The sequence below is a fragment of the Heterodontus francisci genome, chromosome 31 (genome assembly GCF_036365525.1).
Source record: "Heterodontus francisci isolate sHetFra1 chromosome 31, sHetFra1.hap1, whole genome shotgun sequence".
In the NCBI taxonomy this organism is placed as follows: domain Eukaryota; kingdom Metazoa; phylum Chordata; class Chondrichthyes; order Heterodontiformes; family Heterodontidae; genus Heterodontus; species Heterodontus francisci.
This window is the reverse complement of record NC_090401.1, coordinates 9,859,071-9,886,777: the sequence shown is the minus strand read 5'-3', so window position 1 is coordinate 9,886,777 and position 27,707 is coordinate 9,859,071. Positions and strand designations below refer to the sequence as shown.

Here is a 27,707-nt window from a genome sequence, read left to right as displayed (position 1 = left end):
CCTGTCGAACGCCTTCTCCTGATCGAGGGAGAGAAAGGCGACCGACTGACCAGTCCTCCGGGAAAGATGGATCAGGTCCCGGACCAGGTGGATGTTGTCCTGGATGGACCGGCCCGGGACCGTGTCGGACTGGTCGGGGTGGATCATGTGGGCCAGCACGGAGCGCAGGTGGGTAGACATAGCCCGGGCAAAGATCTTATAATCCGTGCTGAGGAGGGAGACCGGACGCCAGTTTTTAAGCAGGCGGAGATCGCCCCTCTTCGGCAGCAGGACGATGACCGCCCTGCGCCACGAGAGGGGCATCTCCCCGGTCGCCAGGCCTTCCCCCAGGACCCGCGCGTAATCGTCCCCCAGGACGTCCCAGAACGCCCTGAGGAACTCCACGGTCAGCCCGTCCAGCCCTGGGGATTTGCCCCTCGAGAGCTGGTGGTGGGCGCCAGTCAGCTCCGCCAACGTGAGCGGAGCCTCCAATCCTTCAGCGCCCTCCGGGCTGACCTGCGGCAGGTCCTCCCACAAAACTCTGCGCGCATCCTCGCTGGACGGATCCGGAGAGAACAACGCACTGTAATAAGTCCGGACCAGGAGGCCCATTCCCTCCGGATCCGTGATGGAGGATCCGTCGTCGGCCAGCAGCTCGATGAGCTGCTTACGGACCCCCCGCCATTTTTCCAGCGAGTAGAAGAAGGGTGAGGCGCGGTCCAAATCTTCCAGGAACTGGATCCGCGACCTCACGTAAGCGCCTCGGGACCCTATGAGCTGCAGGTCCCTCAGCGCGCCCTTCTTCTCTTTGTACGCCTGCCACAGGGCCGGGTCCATGACGGCATGACCGAGGCGGGACTCCAAGTCGAGCACCTCCCTCTCAAGGCGCCCGATCTCGGCTTCCCGCCTCTTGGTCGACTCCTTCGCATACTCCTGACAGAAGACGCGGATGTGAGTCTTGCCCACATCCCACCATAGCCTCAAGGAGGGGAAGCCCCCCTGCTTCCTTCTCCAGTCGGCCCAGAATCGACAGAACGAGTCCCGAAATCGCACGTCCTCCAGCAGCCGGTTGTTAAAGTGCCAGTACGCGGACCCCGCCCGCGTGCGGAGCGGAGTAAACTCCGCCCACACCAGGCGGTGGTCCGAGCACGGCACCAGCCGCATGGAGGCCGCCGAAACGCGGGAGACGTACGCCTGCGAAATGTAGAGGCGGTCGATTCGCGACCCCCCTCCTCCAGACCTGGCACCTGGCCCTCCACTCCCCCAGCAACCCATTGAGGAACACATTAAAACGGCGCCTCTCAACCAGTTTCCCGTCCGCGCGCTTGCCCGCTATCTTAAGGGCGGCACAGACGGACTGTATGATCAGCGCCAGATTCGACCAACGGTCGAGGGCCAGCTGAACTTTATTGCGGCAACCCCTGCAAGCCGCAAGGAAATCCCGGAGTTCCGCCGTGGGCATGAGAGAAAATTCGGTGGGAGGCACGAGGGACTCCACCACCTCACTGGCGATGGAATCAAGATCATCCTCCGTGCCCCGCATCGAATCCCCATCCTCCTCCGGGTCGTCACCGCCAGCGGCCGACACATCTACCACACACTGTGGGGCGGACGTCCCGGCCGCGCCAGCTGGTCCCGCCTCCGTCACGATCCTACCCCCAGGATCGATGGCGGAGGAGTCCTCTCTGGGTTCTATTGTGAAACTGGAGCCTGTAGGCACCAGCGGTTCAGGACCCCCCTCCACCTCCGTCCCCAGGCCAATGAGTGGTCCAGGGGAGACAGAAGTTCCGGACTCCGGGAAACCAGCCGGAGCCAAGACTGGAGGCGGCGAGAGGAGGCCATCTCCCGCTCCGCCAGCACCCACAGGCCCAGCAGATGGGGCAGCATTCTCAGTTATAACTGGGTCGGGTGTCTCCTGGTTGGTGGTGGACTCCGGCTGGGAGGCCCGACCCTCTGGGGCCTCGCCCTCCCCTTCATTCAGGGCACCCGACCCAGTAGCAGTGGCGGAATGGGCGGCTTCCCCAGGCTCCCCCACCACAAGCAGGGCCCCACTTACTCCTTTAGGAGGGGCCTCATGTACCGGGGCCATCCCCTCCCCTCCATCCTGAGGAATAGGGAGCACCTGCCCGGATTTTGTAGCCTTGGTGGTGGCGGTAGGGGGAACCTGAGGACCAGAAACAGGAGGCAGCTCCCCTCCAACAGATGGGCCCTGCACCTCAGGGCCCTGTGTTATTTCTGTGGAGGGGTGCCTTCTCCTCTTTTTCGCACTTGGACGCGGAGACTCAGAGACCTCCATGTCATCAGAGGCCTCCGCCTCCACACCCTTTTTTTCCTTTCTTGTCACCCTCGGCCTGAGCCCAGCCCTGGGACAGGTGGATTCCATGGGAATGGGCTTTGGGCTGAGCTCAGGCTCGGGTTGAGTCAAAGTGTCCAGGGGATGCGCCTCATGATGTTTCTTTTTCCCCGCGTCTTTCTTCCGCTCGGAAGGACGCTCCCCTCCCCGCCGGAGGCTGTGAAAACCACAGCCTCCGGAACCGACTGAGCGGTGTCTATTGGATGTGTTGGGGGAGTGGGAGGAGGTGCTGTGGAACCACTCTGGGCCGCCGAGGTGGAGCTGGCGGCCGGGAGGTTGGGGCAGTTCTTACGAACATGCCCCACCCCCTTGCAGACGTGGCACCGCGCGGTAGGCCGTCCCCTGGAACTTCACATTAAATTGGCCCTCCGTGTCCTCCTCCCGCGCCAGCTGCATAAATAACTGGCGGCGGAAGGAGTAGACATGTTGGAGGCTGTGCTCCCGAAGACCAAGCCGGACTGGGGTGATCCCCGACCTCACCTCCCCCAGATGGTGCAGGTGGGGGAGGAGGAGCTCACTGGGAATGAAGGGTGGGACGTTGGACAACATTATCCGATGCGCAGTGGCCCCCAGAGGGTCCACTGGCAGGAAGGTCCCCCCCACAGTGAGCCCTTTACTCAGGGCCAGGGACATCGCCCGCTCGGTCTTCAAAAAGAACACAGCCTTCCCATACATCTTTGAGGCCGCAACAATGGCCGAGGGGCCGACAACCACGGCCATTGCCTTAACGCAGGCCTCAATAGACATGTTGGGGTGGGGATAGCTCTTCACCCCATGGCTGCATGTCAACAATTTAAAGGGTGACGGGGCCACGTGGGCAGCCACAGAAGCTGCAGCTGCGTAGGTAGTAGAGGGCCCCGCCACCGGTGATGAAGGGCTTGCCATGGGTCTAAGAGCTAAACCCACCCCAAATTGTGGGCTTGCACACCAAATATCAGCGATTATCTGAAAATATTGAATATATATTAAAGACAAACAAACAACAGATTAGTGGAGAGGCTGAGGTAATAGAGGAGAGGCAAAGGCAGGCTGGAAGGAATGACTTGCTTTCTGGAGGTGGTGCTCACAGTACACTTAAAACAGTCTTTGAAGTTGGTCTTCCGGTCTTCTGGTTGGGGGAGTCGTCTTCACCTGGGTCAGCTGAAGCTGCCCAGGCTTGGTAATTGGGGTGGGGAGGGAGCTTCCCTGTGTGCTTTTGCAGCAGCACAGATTCCTGTTGAATTGGCAGCCCCACCCCTTGTTGTTCCAGCCACTTGTTCCTCCCCCAACAGTCCAAAGTAAATTACTGGTGTTCAGCACCCACCTCCAGACAAAGCCTTGTTTCCAACAAAAAAAAGAATGTCTCTTTCTTCTCTTTTAAAGGTGATTGCTGTTGGAGTTTTCCTCTGCTAAGTAGTAGCTGCTCTCCCTTGCTGAGTGCAGCTCCTCTCTCCACCTCTGCAACCTCCAACTGCCACCAGCACTCTCAGCTGAGGCTCGTTGCTGCAATCAGCAGTCAACACTCCAATTAGCCAGCAGCCAACCCCAGTGCTGTACCTGTCCTGGGAGTGTTTGATGGGGACAGTGTAGAGGGAGATTTACTCTGTATATAACCCCGTTTTTTTTTTCTTTTTGTAGAGGGAGCTTTACTCTGTATCTAACCCCGTTTTTTTTTTTGTAGAGGGAGCTTTACTCTGTAGCTAACCCCGTGTTGTACCTGCCCTGGGAGTGTTTGATGGGGACAGTGTAGAGGGAGATTTACTCTCTATATAACCCCGTTTTTTTTTTTCTTTTTGTAGAGGGAGCTTTACTCTGTATCTAACCCCGTTTTTTTTTTTGTAGAGGGAGCTTTACTCTGTAGCTAACCCCGTGTTGTACCTGCCCTGGGAGTGTTTGATGGGGACAGTGTAGAGGGAGATTTACTCTGTATATAACCCCGTTTTTTTTTTCTTTTTGTAGAGGGAGCTTTACTCTGTATCTAACCCCGTTTTTTTTTTTCTTTTTTTTTCTCTTAAGGTGGCCTTTATACCCCAGGCCCCTTTTATATTTTTCACACCGAGGGGGCCTTTATTCCTCAGGCCCCCTTTATATACATATTTACAGTTTTAAAATAACTTTATTAAAACCAGATAAATCAACAAAAAACTCAAATTAAAATGCCATTCTCGGCGTCGACGATGCACTCCAGTCCTTGCGGTGCCCACCGGTCGCGGAAGGCCTCAAGCGTACCGGCGGACACCGCATGCTCCTTCTCCAGGGACACCGGGTGCGAACGTAACCGCGGAAGAGGGGCAGGCAATCGGGGAGGACGGAACCCCCGACGGCCCGCAACCTGGACCTGTGAATTGCCACCTTGGCCAGGCCCAGGATTGATTCTAAACCATGCTGTACCTGCCATGGAAATGTTTGATCGGACAATGTAGAGGGAACTTTAACCTGTATTGAACCTGTGTTTTACCTGCCCTGGGAGCGTTTGATGGGACAGCGTAGGAGAAGATTTGCTCTGTATCTGACCCGTGCTGTAGCTGCTATGGGAGTGTTTGATGGGACAGCTTAGGCAGTGCTTTACTCTGTATCTAACCTGTGCTTTAACTGTCCTGGAAGAGTTTAATGGGGCAGTTTAACGAACCTTTACTCAGTATTACGACCAGGTGAGAAAGGTGTCTAAGGGTCTTTTGCTGTCTTCACCTTGTCTTATTGTAACGGAGTTTTAATTTTAAACACACTGTGTTTGAGCTCCCCTTTTTGTAAATCTTTGTTCACAGTTTTCCAATTATAAGGCAAAGAAACCAACACACCAGGTTTTCTCAGGTTTAAAGGAGAAAAGTGGAATTTATTAAAAGTTAGACTTAAACTCTAATACTGTTAATGCCTACAGATATATGACACGCCCACACCAGCAAGCACATGCGATACACACAAGCAAATAGGGACAGAAAAGAGGAGAGGAAAATATAGTGGAGAGGTGTTTGACACAATATCAGAAGAGTTTCTTGTTTACTGTGCTTCAAGTTCACTTGATTGTCGGTAGCCTTGCTGTTCGTCGGGGTCCAGTATTCTTCTTAAACCTTGTTCATGCAGGAGACTTTTCTTTCTTTGAGGTTCATGTGTTTTCACGAATTCAGTTTCGTGGGAAAGAGATGGAGCAGGCAAACAGGAGAGAGGTCTTTTAGCCAAGAGCCAGGAGCTTTCTGAATTCAGAATCCGTTGTTAAAGTTTAAATCTCAATGGCCAGCTAGTCATGTGACTAAAATTGGCCTGACCACGTCTTCTGTGTTTGTGGATTCTGCTGTCTTAGCAGTCAACCTGGAATGGTAGCTCCCCTCCCCACCCCTCAACATCTGGTCATCAAAAGTCCATTGTTGATTGAATGGGCACAGCCCTTTGTCCCTTGTTCCAACACTGTCCTGTTACCATGCAAATGTCTTTCCTGTCAGGGGCTTGCAATTTTAAGTTTTAATGTTCATGTGGCGAAATAATGTGTGCCTCAGTCTTGGTAGGTGGAGGGCTTGCCTGACATTAGTATCTAAACCATGGTGTACCTGTACTGTCTGTAAGATTGCAGAGGATTACATAGGATATACAGCATAGAAACAGGTCATTCGGCCCAACCAATCCATGCTGGTATTTATGCTTCATTTGAGTCTCCTCCCATGTTTCCTCATCTGAATATATTATCGTAACCCTCTATATTCCCTTCTTCCTCACATGCTTCTCTAGCTTCCCCTTTAATGCATCTATACTATTCACTTCAACCACTCCTGATGTAGTGAGTTCCACATTCTCACTACCCTTTGGGTACAACAGTTACTTTTGAATTCCCTATTGGATTTCTTGGTGACTATCTTATACATAATATCCTCCAGTTATGCTCGTCCCCACAAGAGGAAACATTCTCTCTGTATCTATCAAAACCTTTCATAATTATAAAGACCTCCGGAAGATCACCCCTCAACCTTCTTTTTTCTAGAGAAAAGAGACCCAGCCTGTCAATCATTTCCTGATGGATATACCCACACATTTCTGATATCATCCTTGTAAATCTTCTCTGCACCCTCTCTATTGCCTCTATATGTGTTCTATAATATAACAACCAGAACTGCACTCAGTACTCTAGGTGTGGACTAACCAAGATTCGATACAGGTTTAGCATACCCCTCCCTACTTTTCAACTCTATCCCTCTAGAAATAAACCCTAGTGTTTGGTTTGCTCTTTTTGTGGCCTTGCTAACCTGTGGCACAACCTTTAGTGATTGATGTCTGTGTACTCCGAGATCCCGTTGTTCTTCTATCTCACCTAGACTTGCACCTTCCTAGTAATATGTGACCTCCTTAGCCTTCCTACCAAAATGTACTACCTCATTTTTAACTGTTTTGAACATCATTTGCCAATTATTTGTCCATCCTGCAAGTTCATTAATGTCGGAAGGAATTTTACGCTTGTCGGACTGGAGCCATCCATCTACCGAAATGTCGGTGGCAATCCCATCTCCACCGAGCCAGGGAATCCAGACCCAATTTTATGGTCCCCAGGCCTTTAATTAGTCTTAGACAGGATTTCCACCTCATTGAGGCAGGAAATCCCGTCGAATGGAGCTGCCGGCTAATCAGCGGGCCAGCAGTTCTTAGACCCAGCAGCACGACCTGGAGCGGTGGCCATTGCTGGGTCTGCAACCCAGCTTCAAGATCAAGATAACGAAGAGGACAGAAAAGAAGTAAGATTTTGAGGCCTCACCGGGGGTGATGGTTGCGCCGCGGCGAGGCATGGGGGTGGTGGTGTCGATTGGGGGGGGGTGCGCAGGGGGCATGTTGGGCATTGGGGTGGTCCTCTGTCGGACACATGGTGCCCGATCAGGAGGGTGTCCCCCCCCCCACCCCGCTCCGCCCCCCAGGCCCTCAGAAAGCTGCCTACCTTTTACAGGTGGCTTTTCTCAGGCCTGGGCTGCCCGCCTGCCAACGGTAAAATCCCGTGGCGGCGGGCGGAGTCGCATAAGTGGCTGTTAACTGGCCACTTTAAAGGCTTTGATTAACCTGGAGTAGAGGCGCCGTTTCTTGCCACTGCCGCCCCATGTAAAATGGTGGCGGAGGTGGGAGTGGGTCGGGATGGGCCCCCTGAGACTCCCACTCCATTTTATGTGCCCCCCCACCACCACCAGCCTGCTCTTTCGAGGGGGAGAGGCATAGATTTTCAGCCATCCTTCTGTAATTTGCAGTCCTCCTCAGTATTGACTGTTCTCCCCAATATGGTGTCATCACCATGCATTGTTCATGCAAATAGTGAACAGCAGTAGTCCCAGCACTGATCCATGTCGAACACCAATTCCTAACTTTTGCCACTCTGAATAACTACCCTTTACTCACACTCTCTGCTATCTGTATCAAAGCCAATTAGCAATCCATTCTTCCACTTCTCCCCTGACTCTGCGTTCTCTGACTTTATTCATTCATCTATTCTGGGCCTTTTGAAAATCCAGATAAATTATATCTACTGCATTACCATTGTCTACTCTCTCTGTTACCTTCTCAAAAATTTTAATAAGGTTGGGCCAGCAAGATTTTCCGTTTTGAAATCCCTGCTGACTATTCATTATCATATTCTTCTTTTCTAGATGTTCTCCTATTCACTCCTTTAGTAGGGATTCCATTATTCTTCCTACCACCAATGTTAAGCTAACCGATTTATAATTCTTGGGATATGTTCTGTCCCCCTTCTGAAATAAAGAAGGAGCTTTATTCGGTGTCTAATCTGTCTTATATCTGCCTTGTGAACCTTTGACGGGGCAGTGTAGTGGGAGCGTTTCTCTGTATCTAAACAATACAGTACATTTCTTGGGAATGCCCCCATCTCTGTAATCTCCTGCAGTCCTACAATCCTCCCAGATACATGCACTCCTCCAATGCTCGTTTCTTCAGCATCCTTGATTTTATTCACTCCATCATTAGCAGTATGCCTTCAGCTGCCAAGGCCCTAAGCTCTGGAATTTCCTCTCTAAACCTCGCCACCTGTCGACCTCTCTTTTCTGCTTTAAGATGCTCTTTAAAAACCTACCAATCTGATCAAGCTTTTGGTTATCTCCCCTAATATCTCCTTCTGTGACACAGTATCAAATTTTGTTTGACAATGCTTCTACGAGTTCGCCACTGGTATCAGACCCACCGGCCGTCCACATCTCCGCTTTAAAGACGTCTGCAAACGCGACATGAAATCCTGTGACATTGATCACAAGTCGTGGGAGTCAGTTGCCAGCGTTCGCCAGAGCTGGCGGGCAGCCATAAAGACAGGGCTAAAATGTGGTGAGTCGAAGAGCATTAGTAGTTGGCAGGAAAAAAGACAGAGGCGCAAGGGGAGAGCCAACTGTGTAACAGCCCCGACAAACAAATTTCTCTGCAGCACCTGTGGAAGAGCCTGTCACTCTAGAATTGGCCTTTATAGCCACTCCAGGCGCTGCTCCACAAACCACTGACCACCTCCAGGCGCGTATCCATTGTCTCTCGAGATAAGGAGGCCCAAAAGAAAGATGCACCAGATTCTCAACTGTTGCACTCTATTTCTGATTCATTCCTTTTGCGACCACTCTGTGTCCACTCTCATCCAGATCAAGGGGGACCCCTAATGAGATGCCCATGACCAAACGTTCCCTTTCCCCTGGTAACTCCTGTAAGGTATACAATAAGGTGGAATAGCACAACACTTAATCTTTTTAGGTGAAGCCCTCAAAGAATTTCCAAAATTAATGTTGCTTGAGTGTTGGTGAAGTCTTGACAAGATCTCTCAGAGTCTCTCAACGTATTTCGGAAGTGTTCTTCACAATTCCAGCAGCAAAAAGCATGAAATGGGAGTTTCCATTTAAGTAGCACTTGAAATCAACATCAAAGCTGTGTTTACTCCCGTACAGCTAGTTGCTGTTAGCAGTGGGCGTTAGTTGAAGCACTAGCCACCAAAATGCCATGCAGCCTAGTTAATGAGCGCTAGCTGGCAATTTTTGTGGCAATCAGCTGTGTAACAAGCCTCCTGAAGGCCCTTCCAGTGCTGGTTTCAACTCCTTTACCAAGCTGATGTCTTGTGTTAAATGCAGGCTAGACCGATGTTTCAGCTTATGACCCCATTTGACCACCTTGGAGGCTCTTTAGCGCCTAACGTATTTGGTGAAAATTACCCCTTAAGAATTTCACTTTACTTGGGAGAGATGGGAAAAAGCCCATGAACTTTCAAAGCCTGGGATGTAACTTGTTCAGGAATTGAACCCTGTGGCCTCGAAGTGAAAGCTAACTGCTCAGTTTTCCAAACCAGAGAGAGGAGGATATGGACAATTATCACCTTGCTGGACTTTCTCTAAATTCTGTGTAACTCTGTGTTACTCTGTAACACTTAGTCATCAGCCAGCATAAGAAGAATACACTTAACCTATTCATGTGTTTGGTAATCTCTCCCACGCCATTCCCCCCCCCAACTCCTAAAGAGATGCCTGCTGCCCATTTGTAATCTGAGAGCCATGTGAGAATACTAGATGTTGACTGAATTATATTTCACCTCTTTTCCATCTATAGGGAAGCACCTTCTTTGCACTTCCTGATGGCCTATCTCAGCAGTTAGCATGTAACCATAGTTTGCAGGCTTCTACACTAACCCAGTACACCCATCAGCATCTCATCCCGTGAAATATATCTCAGAGTTTTGCAGAGTTTGATATAACAACTGCTCTCTTGATCCACCCTCTGGTAGGTGGTGGCTATAATTCTGTAGTATTGGGATCCCACCAATATCCCAGGGAACATTCATTTTGCGTGAATCTAGACAATTACATAGGCACGATATCCAGCAGAAGGTAACATAGCCAAGCTCAGTGTCCAGCAGGACTCAGTGGAAAGCCATCACGAGCCTTCACTCTAGCTAATTTTCTACCTCCTTAATCACAAGTTACAGATGAATAGTGAGAGGGCTACCATAGCCATGCCTGAAATCACCTAACTAAGCCAGGGCCTTCATGATCTCTATGGCTCAGAAGCATACCAAAAGAGAGCTTCTGTTATCACTGGTCTCTAATCTCTCTCCATATGAATCTTTCTTGCCTCTCGCTATTTCATCTGTACAATTCAGGGCCTTGCTGCTCTGAACTTTCCTCTCTTATTCCATGTAAGCTCGTACAAACCATTCCATCTCCCTACAACCTCACTGTGCTGAAATCAAGGCGCATCATCCAGTTTTCTACTCTTCATGATACTTTCTCAGGATCTCAAAGCTCTCCACGTCTTTTGTCCCTCCACCCATTTACAGGCTTTTAAAAGCTCAGGCTTGTTTTTCTCTAATTAACACCTCAGATTAGTCCTACCTTTACTCCTACTCCTTTCACCCTTGATGGTGTCTTGCACTGGGGACCTTGGCCCCTGACCCTATTTTTGTTAATTTAAAACAACATATGCTATATCCAACTGACTGCATTTGTGCTCCTTTGTGAGTTTGCTGGAAGGAGAGAGAGATGGTTACCTGAGCTAAAGAGAGAAATTTTGGATGGGTTCCTGGCCTGCACCTTTTAAATGTAACGTTTATGTCTCAGCTGGCAAATGCATTGGTCACTGCGGTACTGGATTATATATCTGGCTTAACTTGTGGCTTTTGTTGGATAATCTCAGTCAGTGGGCCAGTGCCTTTGTGCTTTGGAGGCAAAAAGAGCCAGGAATGCAACTCGACACTACAATACTCTCCAATGACCTTGGCTAGTGCTTGTGTATGTGTGTGAACACTAGGTGTCAATACGACTGAACTTCATAGTGATGGCCACACATAATCAAATAGTCTGCCAACACCTAACTGCCTATATTCACACATGAACCAAGATCACTTGGGCAAGGTCCTGGAAAGCTGCAAGTGTCCATGGAATCTATACCACAGCAAGAGTCAGAAACTTCAGATGAGGTGGGAGAGGTCAGTAATATTGGTAACTTGAACCATCAGCAATATTTCCAGCTCTTAATTTTCATCTTTTTTGCCTTTCAGATTTTATTGTATTTGTCGCCTCTGTTGCTGTGATCGCTGCTGGGACGAAGGGGAATATCTTTGCCACTTCAGCACTTCGCAGCATGAGGTTCCTACAGATTCTCAGGATGGTACGGATGGATCGTAGAGGAGGAACCTGGAAATTGTTGGGATCTGTCGTGTATGCTCACAGTAAGGTCAGTTCAAACTTAGTGGGTCTCTGAATTTCTTCAACTTTTTTTCCAATTTTTTCCCCTAATTCTGAAAGCATTGACTGGGGTACAATTCCACAGAGACAGACCACGCTACAATACTTCACCCAATCATAGATATCACATCACAGATATTTACAGCACAAAAGGAGGCCATTCGGCCCATCGTGTCTGCACTGGCCAACAAGGAGCCAGCCAGCTGAATCCCGCTTTCCAGCTTTGGTCCATAGCCTTGTAGGTTACGGCACTTCAAGTGCACATCCAAGTACTTTTCAAATGTTATGAGGGTTTCTGCCTCTACCACCCTTTCAGGCAGTGAGTTCCAGATCCCCACCACCCTCTGGGTGAAAAGATTTCCCCTCAAATCCCTTTTAAACCTCCTAGCTCTGACCCTAAATCCATGCTCCCTGGTTATGGACCCCTCAACCAAGGGGAGTAGTAGTGGTGATGATCTGCCCACAGGCAGATCCTCTACTCATTTCGCCACACCTCATGGTTCTATACTTTCCCCTTTAATTGCTTGTAAGAGCCTCCCATTTTTAACTTCCATGACAAATGAGCAATATGACTTGGGCAAAAGTGCATAAGGTGATTTCCCATTGCCTTCTTCACGTGTGCTTTAAAGAAAACACACATCCTCTTCCCACAGGATCCTCTGCCTGTAAGCAGCCATTGTCCCTCGACGTTCTAGCTTTTCCACCATCACCACCATAAATTTGCTGGTCCGCCATCGGCCATGGCTCATTACCCTGAGCGTGGGACTCTTACTTGTGCCTGAAGTGACTTGTAAAAGGTCAGGAATGATCACCTTTTGAGGTTTCATACGACCCTGCTTTCCACCAAGGGCAACAGGGCCTTCCTATCCACTCTATCTAGACCCCTCATAATTTTATACACTTCAATTAGGCCTCCCCTCAGCTTCTTCAGTTCTAAAGAAAATAACCTTAGCCTATCCAATCTTTCCTGATGATTAAAATTCTCCAGTCGAGGCAAAATCCTCGTAAGTCTCCTCTGTACCCTCCCCAGTGCAATCACATCTCTCCGATAGTGCAGTGACCAGTGCTGCACACAGTATTCAAGCTGTGGCCTAACTAGTGCTTTATACAGTTCCAGCATAACCTCCCAGCTCTTACATTCTATGCCTTGGCTAATAAAGGCAAGTATCCTGTGGGCCTTCTTGACCACTTTCTCTACCTGTCCAGCCACCTTCAGGGATCTGTGGACATGCACTCCTCTACACACCAGTATCCTATTATTTATTGTGTATTCCCTTGCCTTGTTCGGCTTCCCCAATGCATTACCTCACACTTCTCTGGATTGAACTCCATTTGCCACTGTTCCACCCACCTGACTATTCCATTGATATCTTCCTGCAGTCCACAACTTTCTTCTTCTTTATCAACCACACAGCCAATTTTTGTATCATCTGGAAACTTCTTAATGATACCCCTATGTTCAAGCCCAAATCATTGATATAAACCACAAAAAGCAAGGAACCTAGTACTGAGCCTTGCAAAACCCCATTGGAAACAGCCTTCCAGTCACAAAAACACCCATTGACCATTACCCTTTGCTTCCTGCCTCTGAGCCAATTTTGAATCCAAATTGCCACTTTGCCTTGGATCCCATGGGCTTTTACTTTCATGAAGTGCCCTTTCTTTTTGTTTGTGTTTGAACTTGCCATTCAATGGACTGTTTACCTTAAAGGGCCTCATAGCCATAAGTGACCACAGCCTCACCTAATTCTACACATCGCCATTTTCCAGCAGTGGTCACTGGATGATCATCAGGAGCAATAATCCACATTGATTTTTTCCCACCTCCCTAATCCAAAACCACTTGCCAATTGTAGCTGTCCCCGAACACACCTTGCCCCATTGCTGTTTTGGCAACATGAACTAGCTCAGCACAGGCTGGAAATCTAACATAGGGCCTACTGGTTTGAATGTCTCAACCACATGCCTTCTTAGCCAGCCAAGCCATCAAGATAGCTTACCACCTTTATTGAAGATTTAAATGATGCACTCCTGAGCTACTTGTTTGTCTGTCTGTCATGGTTTCTGCAAGAGTTAACATTTCATTCATGCATATTGGGATGAGCAACATCAGTGATGGAGAAAGGAAGGGTTTTTCAGTTTTGGCTCCCAGTGTTAATACCTACCTTTGCCAGGGTAAATGTGGGACAGCCAAATCACTGTGGAGTTCCCTCTGTACTGCTCCCAACAGTGTGTTGTGGATGTGTTGTAATTTATAGGGATTTTTTTCCCTTTCCACATATTACTCTCCTCGACATCTCTGTAACATGCTGCAAAACTTTTTGGAGGTAATTTTAACATTGTTCTCGAGTGTAAAATAGATGATAGTGAATCAGCAACCTGTTCTATGTATCTCCTGATATTTATTTCCATTGAAGTCAATGATAATTAAAATCGGGAGATATGCAAAACGGGCTGCTGATTCACTATCACCCATTTTACACAATGGCAAAAAGTCAAAATTTGAATTCGGAGCAGAGTACTGTGTAGTACAGTGTGTTAGACACTATTCCTTCATCTCAAAAGCCTGTATTTAAAAGCTACTAGGTTGAAGGTCTCCTCTCTCTGCTAGCTCCCATGTGAAGTGAGTTTGGAAAGCTTGACTAGCAAAAACATCCTTCAACTTGATAAGCACAAAATGCACACAACAGCAGCCAGCTGCTAAGAGTGTCTGCATGAGTGGTGGCTGGGGATGATTGCCCAATGCCGTTTGCTAGCATGAGGCCAAATACACTCAGGCTTATTCCTGTTCTCATACAGTGCCCAATACAAGCACTTCCATAGTGGAGTCAACTGGAGAGCAAGAGGGAACAGGAACTCATGATTTAATTTCCCCCCTTGACATCGGGGAACACTAATGCTGGCCGTTCTAGCTGAAATCAACAAACCTAATATACAGTGCATGACCCATCTGGTCTGGATGGCTCAGTAATTCACCTGGAATGTATATACCAATTGACGTATCCAGAACTTGAGTTACTTATTTGTTTAAAATAGTGCCTGGTTGTTTGGTTCACTTCAATGAGAGGTTCTTTTCTGTTGCAGGAGCTGATTACAGCCTGGTACATTGGGTTTTTAATCCTCATTTTCTCCTCTTTCCTCGTCTATCTGGCTGAGAAGGAGGCAAATTCTCAATTTGCGACATACGCCGACTCCCTCTGGTGGGGTACAGTAAGTCCAAATACTAGTAGTCCAGTTTATTATTTTTCTTTTTCAATGGCTCTCCTGTGTCTGCCAATGATGCTGCTGGTAAAAGAAACTAATGGGCAGGAATAAAAACAGAAAATGCTGGAAATACTCAACAGGTCAGGCAGCGTCTGTGATGTGAGAAACAGAGTTAATGTTTCAGGCCGATTATAATACGTTTTAAGCAAATGAAAGTGGGGAAGGTGGGAAAAGGAACAAAAGGGAGGGTTGGTGATAGGGTGGAAAGCAGGAGAGATTAGATTACAAAAGGATTTATGGTGCCAGGTCAAGGGAGAAGTGGTAATGGGACAAGTAAAGAAACAAAAGATGTGTCTAGAGGAGGTGTGAATGGCAGATTGATGAAAGCAAAGAAAGAGAAAAACACGAATAAAACCAAAACCTACAAAGGAAAAGGAAACAAAATTGTTAAAGTCAGTGTAACTGAAAGATGGGATACTGTTCCTTGGGTTTACGTTGAGTTTCACTGGAACATTGCAGGAGACCGAGGACAGAGAGGTCAGTGTGTGAGCAAGGTGGAAAATTAAAATTACAGGCAACCAGAAGCACAGGTCCATCTTGTGGATTGAGCAAAGGGGTGCCACAAAGCATATCACAGACATTCCCTTTTGTTCTTTTTCCAATCCTCCCACATTCATTTGCTTAAAACCACTTACATTTCTAACATTTCCCAGTTCTGGTGAAAGGTCATCAACCTGAAATGTTAACTCTGTTTCTCTCTGCACAGATGATGGCAGACCTGCAGAGTACTTCCAGCATTTGCTGTTTTTATTTCAGATTTCCAGCATCTGCAGTATTTTGCTTTTGTAATAGGCAGGAAACTTGCTGTGTGATAATAGTGTGTGAACATGTTAACTGGTATCAAGGATAATGAAGGCCTACAGACAAAAGGCAAGTAAATAGAGTGGAGGTGTAGTTCAGCCATGATCTGATTGGATGGCATACTCTGTTCCTGTGTATTCACATGACACTATTTGGTTTCTTTTGTAACAGAGATGGTAGCCAGTGTAACTAATACCATACAGCATGAGTTGATCCCATAAATGTTGTGCAAGCTTATCTGCAGCGACAGTGGAGGTCCCAGAACAAGCTGCTATTGACCCTGTCCAAAGACTGTCAGATTAAACATGTCTCCTCTGCCATATGAATTTGGAGGTTTGAGACCAAAATGCATTTGTGGCTGCTCAGCATGCCTTTGACAGCTTCACTTACCGAGGGATTTAATTAGCCCTGTATGTTAAGATAGCATATGCATCAATTTTGTAGTCATATTTGTGTTAACAAAGGTGAGCCTGTTGTTTCCCCATACTCTTAAAATTATTCCTGAGAGAAATATTTCTATTTCACATTAACACACAGATTTGGTGTTAACGCTGCTTTTGTTTGTTAATCACAGACCATAGAGATTTAGTTCATTTTTACATCGCAGTAATTTGTCCCATTTAAAGCACTGGGGAGACTAGTAGAGCTTGAGGGGGAAATAAATTACCTACATGAGGGTAAATTTGATGAAAGCCTGTTTATGCTTTCCTGTCATTAGACAGCAGCCCATCTGATATTATGCTGGTTACGTGTGAGGCTCCACCACTAGCATAAGGCTGCACAAAGTTTACTGTACTGTCAGTTAGTGATCTCTGCAAAATGGGTGTCATGCCAATTCTCCCTGTGCTAGCTATTTTGGAGCACGAGAAGCAGAAACCACTGGAGGTTTTAACCCAGAAAGCAGAAATTCCAGTTCTAACTCTATCCAATACAATGTGAATAATACTCATGTGCTATCTAGAATGGCCTCAGTGAGGAACGGTGAGCACGGAGACTGTGCCTTTGTGCATTTTCAGATACATATCAGCTTCTGGAACCAGACCTGTATCCATAAAGCAACGGATGTCAGTGGATAAAAAGTTGACCACCACATTTAATATCTCCATTTACTGGGTGCTCGCAGATGGTGCTAACAGAAAGGGTCCCTGCTCACTCAGTTATTGCCTTTTGAACACTGGCAAAAAGGACTTGCGAATGAAATGCCTGTTTTCTGGGGCGTGCTCATAATGCATTGAGAGAATCAAGATTAATTGGCTGAGTTTGTAAAATTGCTTCCTTGGAGACATGGGTTACCTAAATGATAGCTCTGAGCAGCCTCTAGATATCACATACACATTTATGAGCTAGAAATATAATAGATGAGACTTAAAATAACATTTCTAATGTTTAAATTCCTCTGATGATGGCTTGCAGTCTGAGTGAATTGCCAGAGTAATTCGAGTGTGTTGCTCGCTGTATAACATTGCCACTGATAAGGCATACACATACTTACTGAATAACTGCAGCAAGACAGGCCAGGAAGAGGGCACTAGGAAACAAACCTGCATCACATCAGCTAGTACCCAAAGTGTGACATGGTTCCGATCAATAACTCTTCCCTTTGTGACTTGCAGAGAGCTTTTTCCCAAAGGGATAGAATGCAGTATATTTTTAACTGCAATTGGCAGATTTTTTTTCTAGTTGCAAAATACTATACTTTTTAATGTTAGTTTTACATTGAAAGATGCTAAGTGCAAATTTATTACTGTGAGAAAGTATTCAATGTTTAATATACTTTACTACCCTGCTGTCCTTTTTTGAGATGAGTATTATGTGCCACGTTCTTTCTCATGCATTACGAACTTACAAACATATAAATTAGGAGCAGGACTAGGCCACTCGGCCCTTTGAGCCTGCTCCACCATTCAATAAGATCATGGCTGAACTGATTACTCCACATTTCCACCTACCCCCAATAACCTTCCACCCACTTGCCTATCAAGAATCTATCTACCTCTGCCTTAAAAATATTCAAAGACTCTGCTTCCACCGCCTTTTGAGGAAGAGAGTTCCAAAGACTCACGACCCTCTGAGAGAAAAAATTTCTCCTCATCTCTATCTTAAATGGGTGACTCCTTATTTTTAAACAGTGACCCCTAGTTCTAGATTCTCCCACAAGGGAAAACATCCTTTTCACATCCACCCTGTCAAGACCCCTCAGGATCTTGTAAGGTTCAATCAAGTCGCATCTTACTCTTCTAAATTCCAGCGTATACAAGCCTAGCCTGTCCAATCTTTCCTCGTAAGACAGGCCACCCATTCCACGTATTAGTTTAGTAAACCTTCTCTATACTGCCTCCAACGCATATACATCGTTCCTTAAATAAAGAGACCAATACTGTACACAGTACTCCAGCTGTGGTCTCACCAATGCCCTGTATAGCTGAAGCATAACCTCCCTACTTTTGTATTCAATTCCCCTCACGATAAACAATAACATTCCATTAGTTTTCCTAATTACTTGCTGTTCCTGTATACTAACCTTTTGCAATTCATGCACTAAGAGACCCAGATCCCTCTGCATCTCAGAGCTCTGCAATCTCTCACCATTTAGATAATATGCTTCTTTGTTATCCTTCCTGCCAAAATGGACAATTTCACACTTTCCCACATTATACTCCATTTGCCAGATCTTTGCCGACTCACTGAACCTATCTATATCTCTTTGTAACCTCCTTATGTCCTCTTCACAAGTTACTTTCCTACCTATCTAGTGTCTATTGGAAGTACTAAGTGTGGAGGAATCCTGAGTGTTTTCCTGAGGACCTGCTTGTGATTCCACTGCATGCCAGGAATAAACTGGTCTTTTCAGCTTTGCAGGTCTACATGCTCTAGGAGAGTCGGTGGGGAGGGAGGGCGGGTGGTGGTAGGGGGTGGAGGGGGTGCTTCTCTTGATACCAGTTCAGAAACAAGTACTGACAGGGGACTAACGGTAACTTGGGAACCATGGTTAATTTGCATGACTCTGTGTACATACCACTGCTGAAGGTTGAGACCGACTGCAATCACTGCTCTCTGCTGTGAGATTGATGAATCCCTTTGGGTGGCTCTTCATGGTTTGGTTCCAAGCACAGCCAAACTATGTTTTATTGTATTTCGGACTGTGGGCCACATTGTCTTGATATCATGAGTGGCCACATTCCCAGGAGATACTTCAGCAATACCCACTGCCTCCAATACTGAGATTCACATGCCAGGGGATCAGAGACTGGATATAAAGGAACAGGAGCCAAATCAAACAGAGGAGAAATCAAAAAGTGAGATCAGAGTGATATTCAAATCAACATAGAGGGAGGAGCAGCAGAATATGAGGATTTTAAGGCAAGTATATGGGATAAGTATCTAAAGGGAGAGAGGTAAAACACCTAAAGTGTCATCAGTCCGAATGAAAGAGCTGATTGGTGAGTAGTTGGTAAATGTTTTTCTTTAGGCTTCAGGTTAGTTCTGTTAAATTGGTTAACAGTCTAATAAATAGAGGGATGGCAGGACACTTTAGTCCCGTGAAATTCACACTCTGTTCCATGTGGGAACTTCAGGACACTGCTCGTGTTCTGGACAACAACAAGTGCAGGAAGTATTGTCAGCTGGGGACTCGAGCTCTGAGCAGAGCTGGCATCACTGTGGTGCATTTGTGAGGCTGAAAATTGTGTGGATAGCATGTGTCTGGATGCAGTCACCCCATAGCCTAAGAGTGTGCAGGCAGAGAGGGACAGAGCAACTGCCAGACAGTCATGCAGGAGCAGGGTTCCCAGGAGTGCATCTTGCTCTTCAACTGGTATTCAGTTCTGAATACTGTTGAGGATAATGGTTTACCTGGGGAGTGCAGCTAGAGTTAAGTCCAGAGCACCATAGGTGGCTCAGCTGTGCAGGGGTGGGGTGGGGGAGGAGGAAGATCTGGAAAGCAATAGAGGTAGGGGACTCAACAACAGACAGGTGTTACAGCAGCAGCAGACATGACTCCAGGATGAAATGTTGCCTCCCTGGTGCCAGGGTCAAGAATGTCACTGAACAGCTGCACAGCACCCTGACAGTATGGTTGAACAACCAGAGGTCATGGACCATGTGGGTACAATGACATGGGTAGAAACAGGCTTGAGGTCCTGCAGGGAGATTTAAGGGAGCTAGGATCAGAATTAAATTGTAGGGCCTCAAAGGTAGTAATCTCCAGATTACTGCCAGTGCTATGCGCCAATAAGTACAGAAATAGGAGGGTAGTGCGGATGAATACATGGCTGGAGAGATGGTGCAGGAGGGAGGGCTTTAGACGCGTGGGACACTGGGGCAAGTTCTGGGGGAGGTGGGGCCTATACACGCTGGATGGGTTGCACCTTAACGGGGCTGGGAACAATATTGTGACCACACATTTGTTCTTCTATCTCCTTCTGAGATGGGGTCTATAGTACACTCCCAGCAGCATGATTTCCCCTTTTTTGTTCCTCAGTTCAACCCATATTACCTTGTTTCTCCTTTTTCATCCCTCCCCATAGATGCGGAGGTTTGCTCCTGCTGTTGGGGAGGGTTTAAATGAGCTTGGCAGTGGAATGGGAATCTGAATGTAGATTCAGAAGGAAATAGGCAGAAAATTAATAAGTGAGTATGGAATGTTGAGGAAACAAAGGCTATAAAATAGATAACAAAGGAGTGATTAATGGTGTATACTTCAATGCAAGGAGTCTAGTGAGTAAGGCAGATGAGCTGAGGGCACAGATAGACATTGGAAGTCTGATATCATAGCTATAACTGAAACCTGGCTTAAGTAGAGTGCAGGAAGGGCAGCTCAACATTCCTGTTTACAGAGTTTTCAGCTGGGATAGAGAGGGGGATTATAAAGGAGAAGGGATCGCAGTATTGGCTATAGAAACAATCACATCTATGGGGAGGGATGATACATGAGAAACAAGGTAATATGGGTTGAACTGAGGAACAAAAAAGGCGAAATTACACTGCTGGGAGCGTACTATAGACCCCATCTCAGAAGGAGATAGAAGAACAAATGTGTGGGCAAATTGCTGAAAAATGCAGAAACAAAAGGCCGTAATAGTAGGGGATTTCACCAACCCAAATATTAACTGGGATAAGTTCAGCGTAAAAGGCACAGAGGGCGCAAAATCTAAAATGTTTTAGCCAGCATATAGCAAGTGTAACAAGAGAAGGAGCAGTCCTGGAGTAAGTTTTAGGGAATGGATCTGGACAGGTGGAAAGGATGTCACCGGGAAAGCACGCAATATTCTAAGTGTGGCCTAACTAAAGTTCTGTACAGCTGCAGCATGACTTGCCAATTTTTATACTCTATGCCCCGACCAATGAAGGAAAGCATGCCATATGCCTTCTTGACTACTTTATCCACCTGCGTTGCCACTTTAGGGCCAATTAAAACAACAACAAACACTTATATTTATATAGTGCCTTTAACATAATAAAACGTCCCTGGGTGCTTCACAGGAGCCATTATAAAACAAAGTATGAGAACGAGCCATATAAGGGTATATTAGGTGAGATGGTTAGAAGCTTGGTCAAAGAGGTAGGTTTTAAGGAGTGTCTTAAAGGAACAAAGTGAGGTGGCGAGGCGGAGCAGTGTGAGGAGGGTATTCCAGACCCTCGGTCCTCGGCAGTTGAAGGCATGGCCACCAATAGTAGAGCGATTAAAATTAGGAATGCTCAAGAGGCCAGAATTAGATGAGCACAGATATCTTCGAGGGTTGTGGGGCTGGAAGAAATTACAGAGATAGGGAGGGGTGAGGTCATGGAGAGATTTGAAAACAAGGATGAGAATTTTAAAATCGAAACGTCGCTTGACCAGGAGCCAATGTATGTCAGCGAGCACAGGGGAGATCGGGGAACATGACTCGGTGCGAATTAAGACATGGCACCACAGTTTTGGATGATCTCAAGTTTACGGAGGGTAGAATGTGGAAGACTAGCCAGGAGTGTGTTGGACCAGTCAAGTCCAAAGATAACAAAGGCATGAATGAGAGTTTCAACAGCAGATGAGCTGAGACAGGGATGAAGTCAGGCAATGTTACAGAGGTGGGAATAGGCATTCTTAGTAATGACATGAATTTGTAGTCAGAAACTCATCTCGGCGTCAAATGTGACACCAACGTTGCGAACAGATTGGCTTAATCTCAGAGTGTTGCCAGGGAGTCAGATGGAGTTGTTAGCTAGAGAATAGAGTTTGGAGCAGAGACTGAAAACAATGGCTTTGATGTTCCCAATATTTAATTGGAGGAAATTTCTGCTCATCCAATACTGGATGTCGGAGAAGCAGTCTTGATAATTTAGCAACGGTGGAGGAGTCGAGAGAGGTGGTGGTGAGGTAGAGCTGAGTGTTGTCAGTGTACATGTAAAAACTAATGCTGTGCTTTCAGATGATGTCACCAAAGGGCATTATGTAGTTAAGAAATAGTAGGGGGACCAAGGATAGATCCTCGGGGAATACCCAAGGTAACGGTGCGGGAGTGGGAAGAGAAGCCATTGCAAGTGATATTCTGAGTACGATTAGATAGCTAAGAATGGAACGAGGCGGGAGAAGTCTTACCCAGCTGGACAACAGTAGCTAGGTGTTGGAGGAAGATGGTGTGGTCAAGCATGTCAAAGGGTGTAGACAGGTCAAGAAGGATGAGGAGGAATTGTCACATTCACATATGATGTCATTTGTGACTTTGAGAACAGCCTTTTCAGTATTTTCCTGGGACGGAAACCTGATTGGAGGGATTCAAACATGGAGTTCTGGGAAAGATGGGCATAGATTTGCGACATTATGTTCAAGGATTTTGGAGAGAAAAGGGAGGTTGGAGATGGGGCAGTAGTTTGCAAGGCGGTTTGGGGCTGGGATTTTACCCTGGCGGACAGGAGCCGTCCACCAACTGAAAAGTCGGTGGTGAACCTGCTCCCGCCTGGCCTGGGGATCTGACCTGCAAAATGCGGGTCCCCGGCCTTTCAGTGTTCTGAGGCGGGACTTCCACCCGCTTAAGACAGGAAGTCCCGACTGATTGAGCTGCCGGTTAATCAGTGGGCTGGCAGCTCTTAGTCGCAGCAGCGCCACCAGGAGCAGTGGCCACTGCTGGGATTGCAGCCCAGCTTCAAGATGAAGAACCACTCAGCAGGTCTGGCAGCATCTGTGAAAAGAGAAGCAGAAGAAGGGTCACTGACCCGAAACATTAACTCTGCTTCTCTTTTCACAGATGCTGCCAGACCTGCTGAGTGGTTCCAGCATTTCTTGTTTTTATTTCAGATTTCCTGCATCCGCAGTATTTTGCTTTTATTCAAGATGAAGATGTCAGGGAGCCCAGAACCAAGGTACGTTTTTGTTGCCTCGTCAGGGGTGATCGGTTGGGCCCCGCAAGGCAAGGGTGGTCGATTGGGGGGATGGGGGAAGTGGTGTGTGGGGGTTATTGGGGCAGCAGGGGCAGCCCTCCGTTGGGCACAGGGTGTTGGATCATGAGGGCCCCTCCCAGGCCATCAGAGAGCTGCCTGCTTTTAACAGGCTGCTTTTCTCGGGATCCGAGCCGCCCGCTTGACACAGGTAAAATCCCCGTGGCGGTGGGAGGAGGCCATTAAGTGGCCACTTAAGAGCCTTGATTGGCCTGGGGTGGGCTGTTGCTCACCGCCATCTCCCTGCATAAAATGGCGGCGGGAGCAGGTCGGAAAGGGCCCCCGAGCCTCCCGCTCCATTTTACGCCCGACACCTTCCTGCTCTTTGGGGAGATGTAAAATTCTGGTCTGGGTCACAGTTAATTTTTTGAGGAGAGGGTGATGATGGCAGATTTGAAGGCGAGAGGAACAGTATCTGAAAAGAGAGAACTGTTAACAATATCAGCTAACATGGGGGCCAAGAGGGGAAGTTTGGAGGTCAGCAGCTTTTTGGGGATAGGCCAAGGGAGCAGATCTCATGGACATACTGAGCTCAGAGAAGACATGAGGGGAGGGAGAAACTAGAGAACGGTAAGAGTTCAGGATAGAGCAGCGGGAACTTTAGAGGAAGTTTGCCCAGTGGGCTAATGGAAGGGAGGGACACTGTAGGAACCACTAATGCAATGGACTGTACTGGGACCTGCGTCCTGGCAAATCAAATAACTAGTGCTGTAGAGTGAGCTTTAAACTAGATAGTATTGTGGGGGGGTGCGGGGGGGGGGGCGGGGGGGGCGTGCAGTCAGAAGACGGGAAAGTTAGAAAGTTAAAGATAAAGGACAAGGCAATAGCGCAGGCTAGCAATATGGGTAATGATAACCAGAGTGTGACAACCAGAGGAAAGGACAAAGCGTACAAACATAAGAATACACCAGCAAATAGATTCAGAGTAGGGAAAAATGGTAAAAAGACAGAATTAAAAGCTCTTTATCTAAATGCACACAGCATTCATAACAAGATGGATGAATTGATGGCATAAATAGAAATAATTGGCCATGATCTGATAGCCATTACACATTACAGATGATTGGAAGGTGACCAAGGCTGGGAACTGAATATTCAAGGTATTTGACATTTTGAAAGAATAGAAAAAGTGAAAAAGGGGGTGGGGTAGCTGTGCGAATAAATGATGAAACCAATATAGTAGAGAGAAATGATCTTGGCTCTGAAGAGCAAGATGTAGAATCAGTTTGGGTGGAGCTAAGAAATAACAAGGGAAAGAAGTCACTGGTGGGAATAGTTTTTAGACCCCTTAACAGTAGCTACACTGTAGGACAGAGTATAAATCAAGAAATAATGGGGGCTTGTAGGAAAAGTACTGCAACAATCGTGGGTGACGTTGATCTTCATACGGATTGGAAAAATCAAATTAGCAAAGGTAGCCTTGAGGATGTGTTCATTAAGTGTATTTGGGACTGTTTCTTAGATCAATACGTTGTAGAACCAACCAAGGAATACGCCTTTTTAGATCTGGTAGCATGTAATGAGACAAAATTAATTAATGATCTCAGAGTAGAGGATCCTCTAGGGAAGAGTGATCATTTAACATGTTATAATTTCACATTCAGTTTGAGGGTGAGAAACTTGGGTCTGAAACTAATGTCTTAGACTTAAATAAAGGCAATTACAAAAGTATGAAGACAGAAATGGCTAAAGTAGAATGGGAAAATAGATTAAAAGGTAAGATGGTAGAGAAACAGAGGCAGACATTTAAAGATACATTTCATAACTCTCAACAAAGATATATTCCACTGGGATAGAAAGACTCTGAGAAGGATAAAGCATCTGTGGCTAACAAAGGAAATTAAGGATGGTATCAAATTGAAAGATAAGGTGTACAATTCTGTGAAGATTCGTGGTAGGCCAGTAGATTGGGAAAATTTTTAGAAATCAGCAGAAAATGACTAGAAAAAAAGATGGAGAAATTAGAAAAAGAGAGTAAACTAGCAAGAAATATATAAACAACAGTAAAAGCTTCTACAAATATATAAAAAGGAAGCCATAGCTAAAAGTTGGTTACCTAGAGGCTGAGACTGGAGAACTAATAATGGGAAACAAGAAAATGGCAGAAACTTTGAACAAGTACTTTGCATTTGTCTTCACAGTAGAAGACACAAAAAACATCCCAAAAATAATAGAAAATCAAAAGACAAAGTGGAGGCGGGCGGGTGGGAGGAACTTGAACCAATAGCGATGTTTAAGAGACATCTTGACAAATATATGAATAGGAAGGGAATAGAGGGATATGGGCCCCGGAGGTGCAGAAGGTGTTAGTTCAATCACTATCGCTAAAGAAAAATGTACTAGGAAAACTAATGGGACTAAAGGCTGACAAGTCCCCTGGACCCAATGGCCTGCATCTTCAGGTCTTAAAAGAAGTGGCTGCAGAGATAATGGATGCATTGTTGTAATCTTCCAAAATTCCTGTGATTCTGAGAAGGTCTCAGCAGACTGGAAAACCGCAAATGTAATACCCTTATTCAAGAAAGAAGGGAGACAGAAAGCAGGAAACTGTAGGCCAGTTAGCCTAACGTCAGTCATTGGGAAAATGCTGGAATCCATTATTAAGGAAGTAGTAGCAGGGCATTTAGAAAATCATAACACAATTAAGCAGAGTCAGCATGGTTTTATGAAAGGGAAATCATATTTGACAAATTTATTAGAGTTCTTTGAGGATGCAACAAGCAGCGTGGATAAAGGGGAACCAGTCGATATAGTATTCGGATTTCCAAAAGGTTACTGCACAAGATAGAGTTCATAGTGTTGGGAGTAATATATTAGCATGGAAAGAGGATTGGCTAACTGTCAGGAAACAGAAAGTCAAGATAAGTGGGTCATTTTCAGGTTGGCAAACTGTAACTAGTGCTGCAGGGATTAGTGCTGGAGCCTCAATCTATATTAATGACTTGGATGAAGGGAGAGAGTATATTGTAGCCAAATTTGTTGACGATACAAAGATAGTTGGGAAACTAAGTTGTGAGGAGGACACAGAGAGTCTGCACAGGGATATAAAGAGATTAAGTGAGAGGGCAAAAATCTGGTAGGTGGAGTATAATGTGGGAAAGTGTGAGGTTATTCACTTTGGTAGGAAGATAGAAAAGCAGAATTTAAATGGAGAGAGACTGCAGAATGCTTCTGTACAGAGGGATCTGGGTGTCCTCGTAGATAAATCAAAAGTTAGAATGCAGGTACAGCAAGTAATTAAGAAGACAAATGGAATGTTGGCCTTTATTCCAAGGGGGTGGAGTATAAAAATAAGGAAAAAAACAAAGTGCTGGAAATACGCACAGACCTGAAACATTAACTCTGCTTTTCTCTCCACAGATGCTGCCTGACCTGCTGAGTATTTCCAGCACTTTCTGCTTTATTTCAGATTTCCAGCATCCACAGTATTTTGCTTTTATAAAAATAGAGAAGTCTTGCTACAACTGCACAGAGCATTGATGAGACTGCATCTAGAGTACTGTGTACAGTTTTGCTTTCCTTATTTAAGGAGGGATATACTTGTATTGGAGGCAGTTCAGAAAAGGTTCTCTAGGTTAACTGCTGGGATGAAGGGGTTGTATTATGAGGAAAGTTTGAGCAGATTGGGTCTACACTCATTAGAGTTTAGAAGAATGGGAGATGATCTTATTGTAATATATAAGATTCTGAGAGAGCTTGACAGGGTAGATGCTGAGAGGATGTTTCTACTCGTGGGGGAATCTAGAACTAGAGGGCACAGTTTCAAAATAAGGGGTCTCCCATTTAAGACAGAGATAAAGAGGAATTTCTTCTCTTAAAGGGTCATTAAATATATTCAAGTTTGAGTTGAAAAGGTTTTTGATCTACAAGGGAGCCGAAGGTTATGGGAACAGGCAGGAAAGTGGAGCTGAGACCACGATCAGATCAGCCATGATTTTATTGAATGGCGGAGCAGGTTCGAGGGGCGAATGGCCGACTCCTGCACCCATTTCTTATGTTTTTATGTACTTTATGTCCACTTTCACAAAAGAGAGGGATGAAGCAGACATTGTAGTTAAGGAGAAATGTGAAATGTTGGGCCGTATTTTATAGAGGCCTCAACGTCGGGATCCGTTGTGAGGGGGGGGGTGGGGTATGAAGATTGCCCCAGATAAGGCTGGCCATGGACCTCGACGCCAGCAGGGCCCGTCCCGATCTTGCGGGCGGCGGTGACGCCTGGTGACGGAACCATAATATAAATATTCAAATTCGTTAACTTACCTGAATTAATGATATTCCCATCACCTCCTGAAGCACCGCCGCGATCTTCACTTCAGCAGCCGGCACTGCTGCACCTTCAGATCCCTGTCTGGGGAAACAAGGTGCAACACCTGTGGGGAGGGGGGAGGAGGTAGGTTTCTCAGTGTGGCAGGGGGGAGCAGGGTTAATGTATTCTGATTGGTGGAGACGATGGTGGGAATGGGTAAAGTTAAAAGTTTGTGAACTTTGGGGGTGGGAATAGTCAGGTATACAAGGTAAGTATTTTTGGGGGAAAGGGCAAGGAATGAGTGTATTATTATTTGGGGGTTGAGGTGGGAAAGGGGCTGGAAACATGTATGTGATTTTTAAAAATCATTGGAATCGCACTTTCCCTTTAATCTTTTAAATTAAATGTAAGGGCTGGAAGCCCTTTAAAAATGGTACTGCACCTGCACAGTGGCACCAGACGCTCTTACTGGGGACGGATCGCCCTCCCA

General features: G+C 46.5%; 1 protein-coding gene across 1 annotated transcript in view; it reads left to right on the top strand.

Annotated features, from left to right (window-relative positions):
- The window catches only part of LOC137347025 (potassium voltage-gated channel subfamily KQT member 4-like), a 307,740-nt gene that overhangs the window by 62,341 nt on the left and 217,692 nt on the right, over positions 1-27,707 (top strand). The window contains exons 4-5 of the mRNA XM_068011033.1: positions 11,307-11,482; positions 14,578-14,703. Of these exons, the coding sequence (XP_067867134.1) occupies positions 11,307-11,482; positions 14,578-14,703 (302 nt within the window). The remainder of the gene's footprint in view (positions 1-11,306; positions 11,483-14,577; positions 14,704-27,707) is intronic.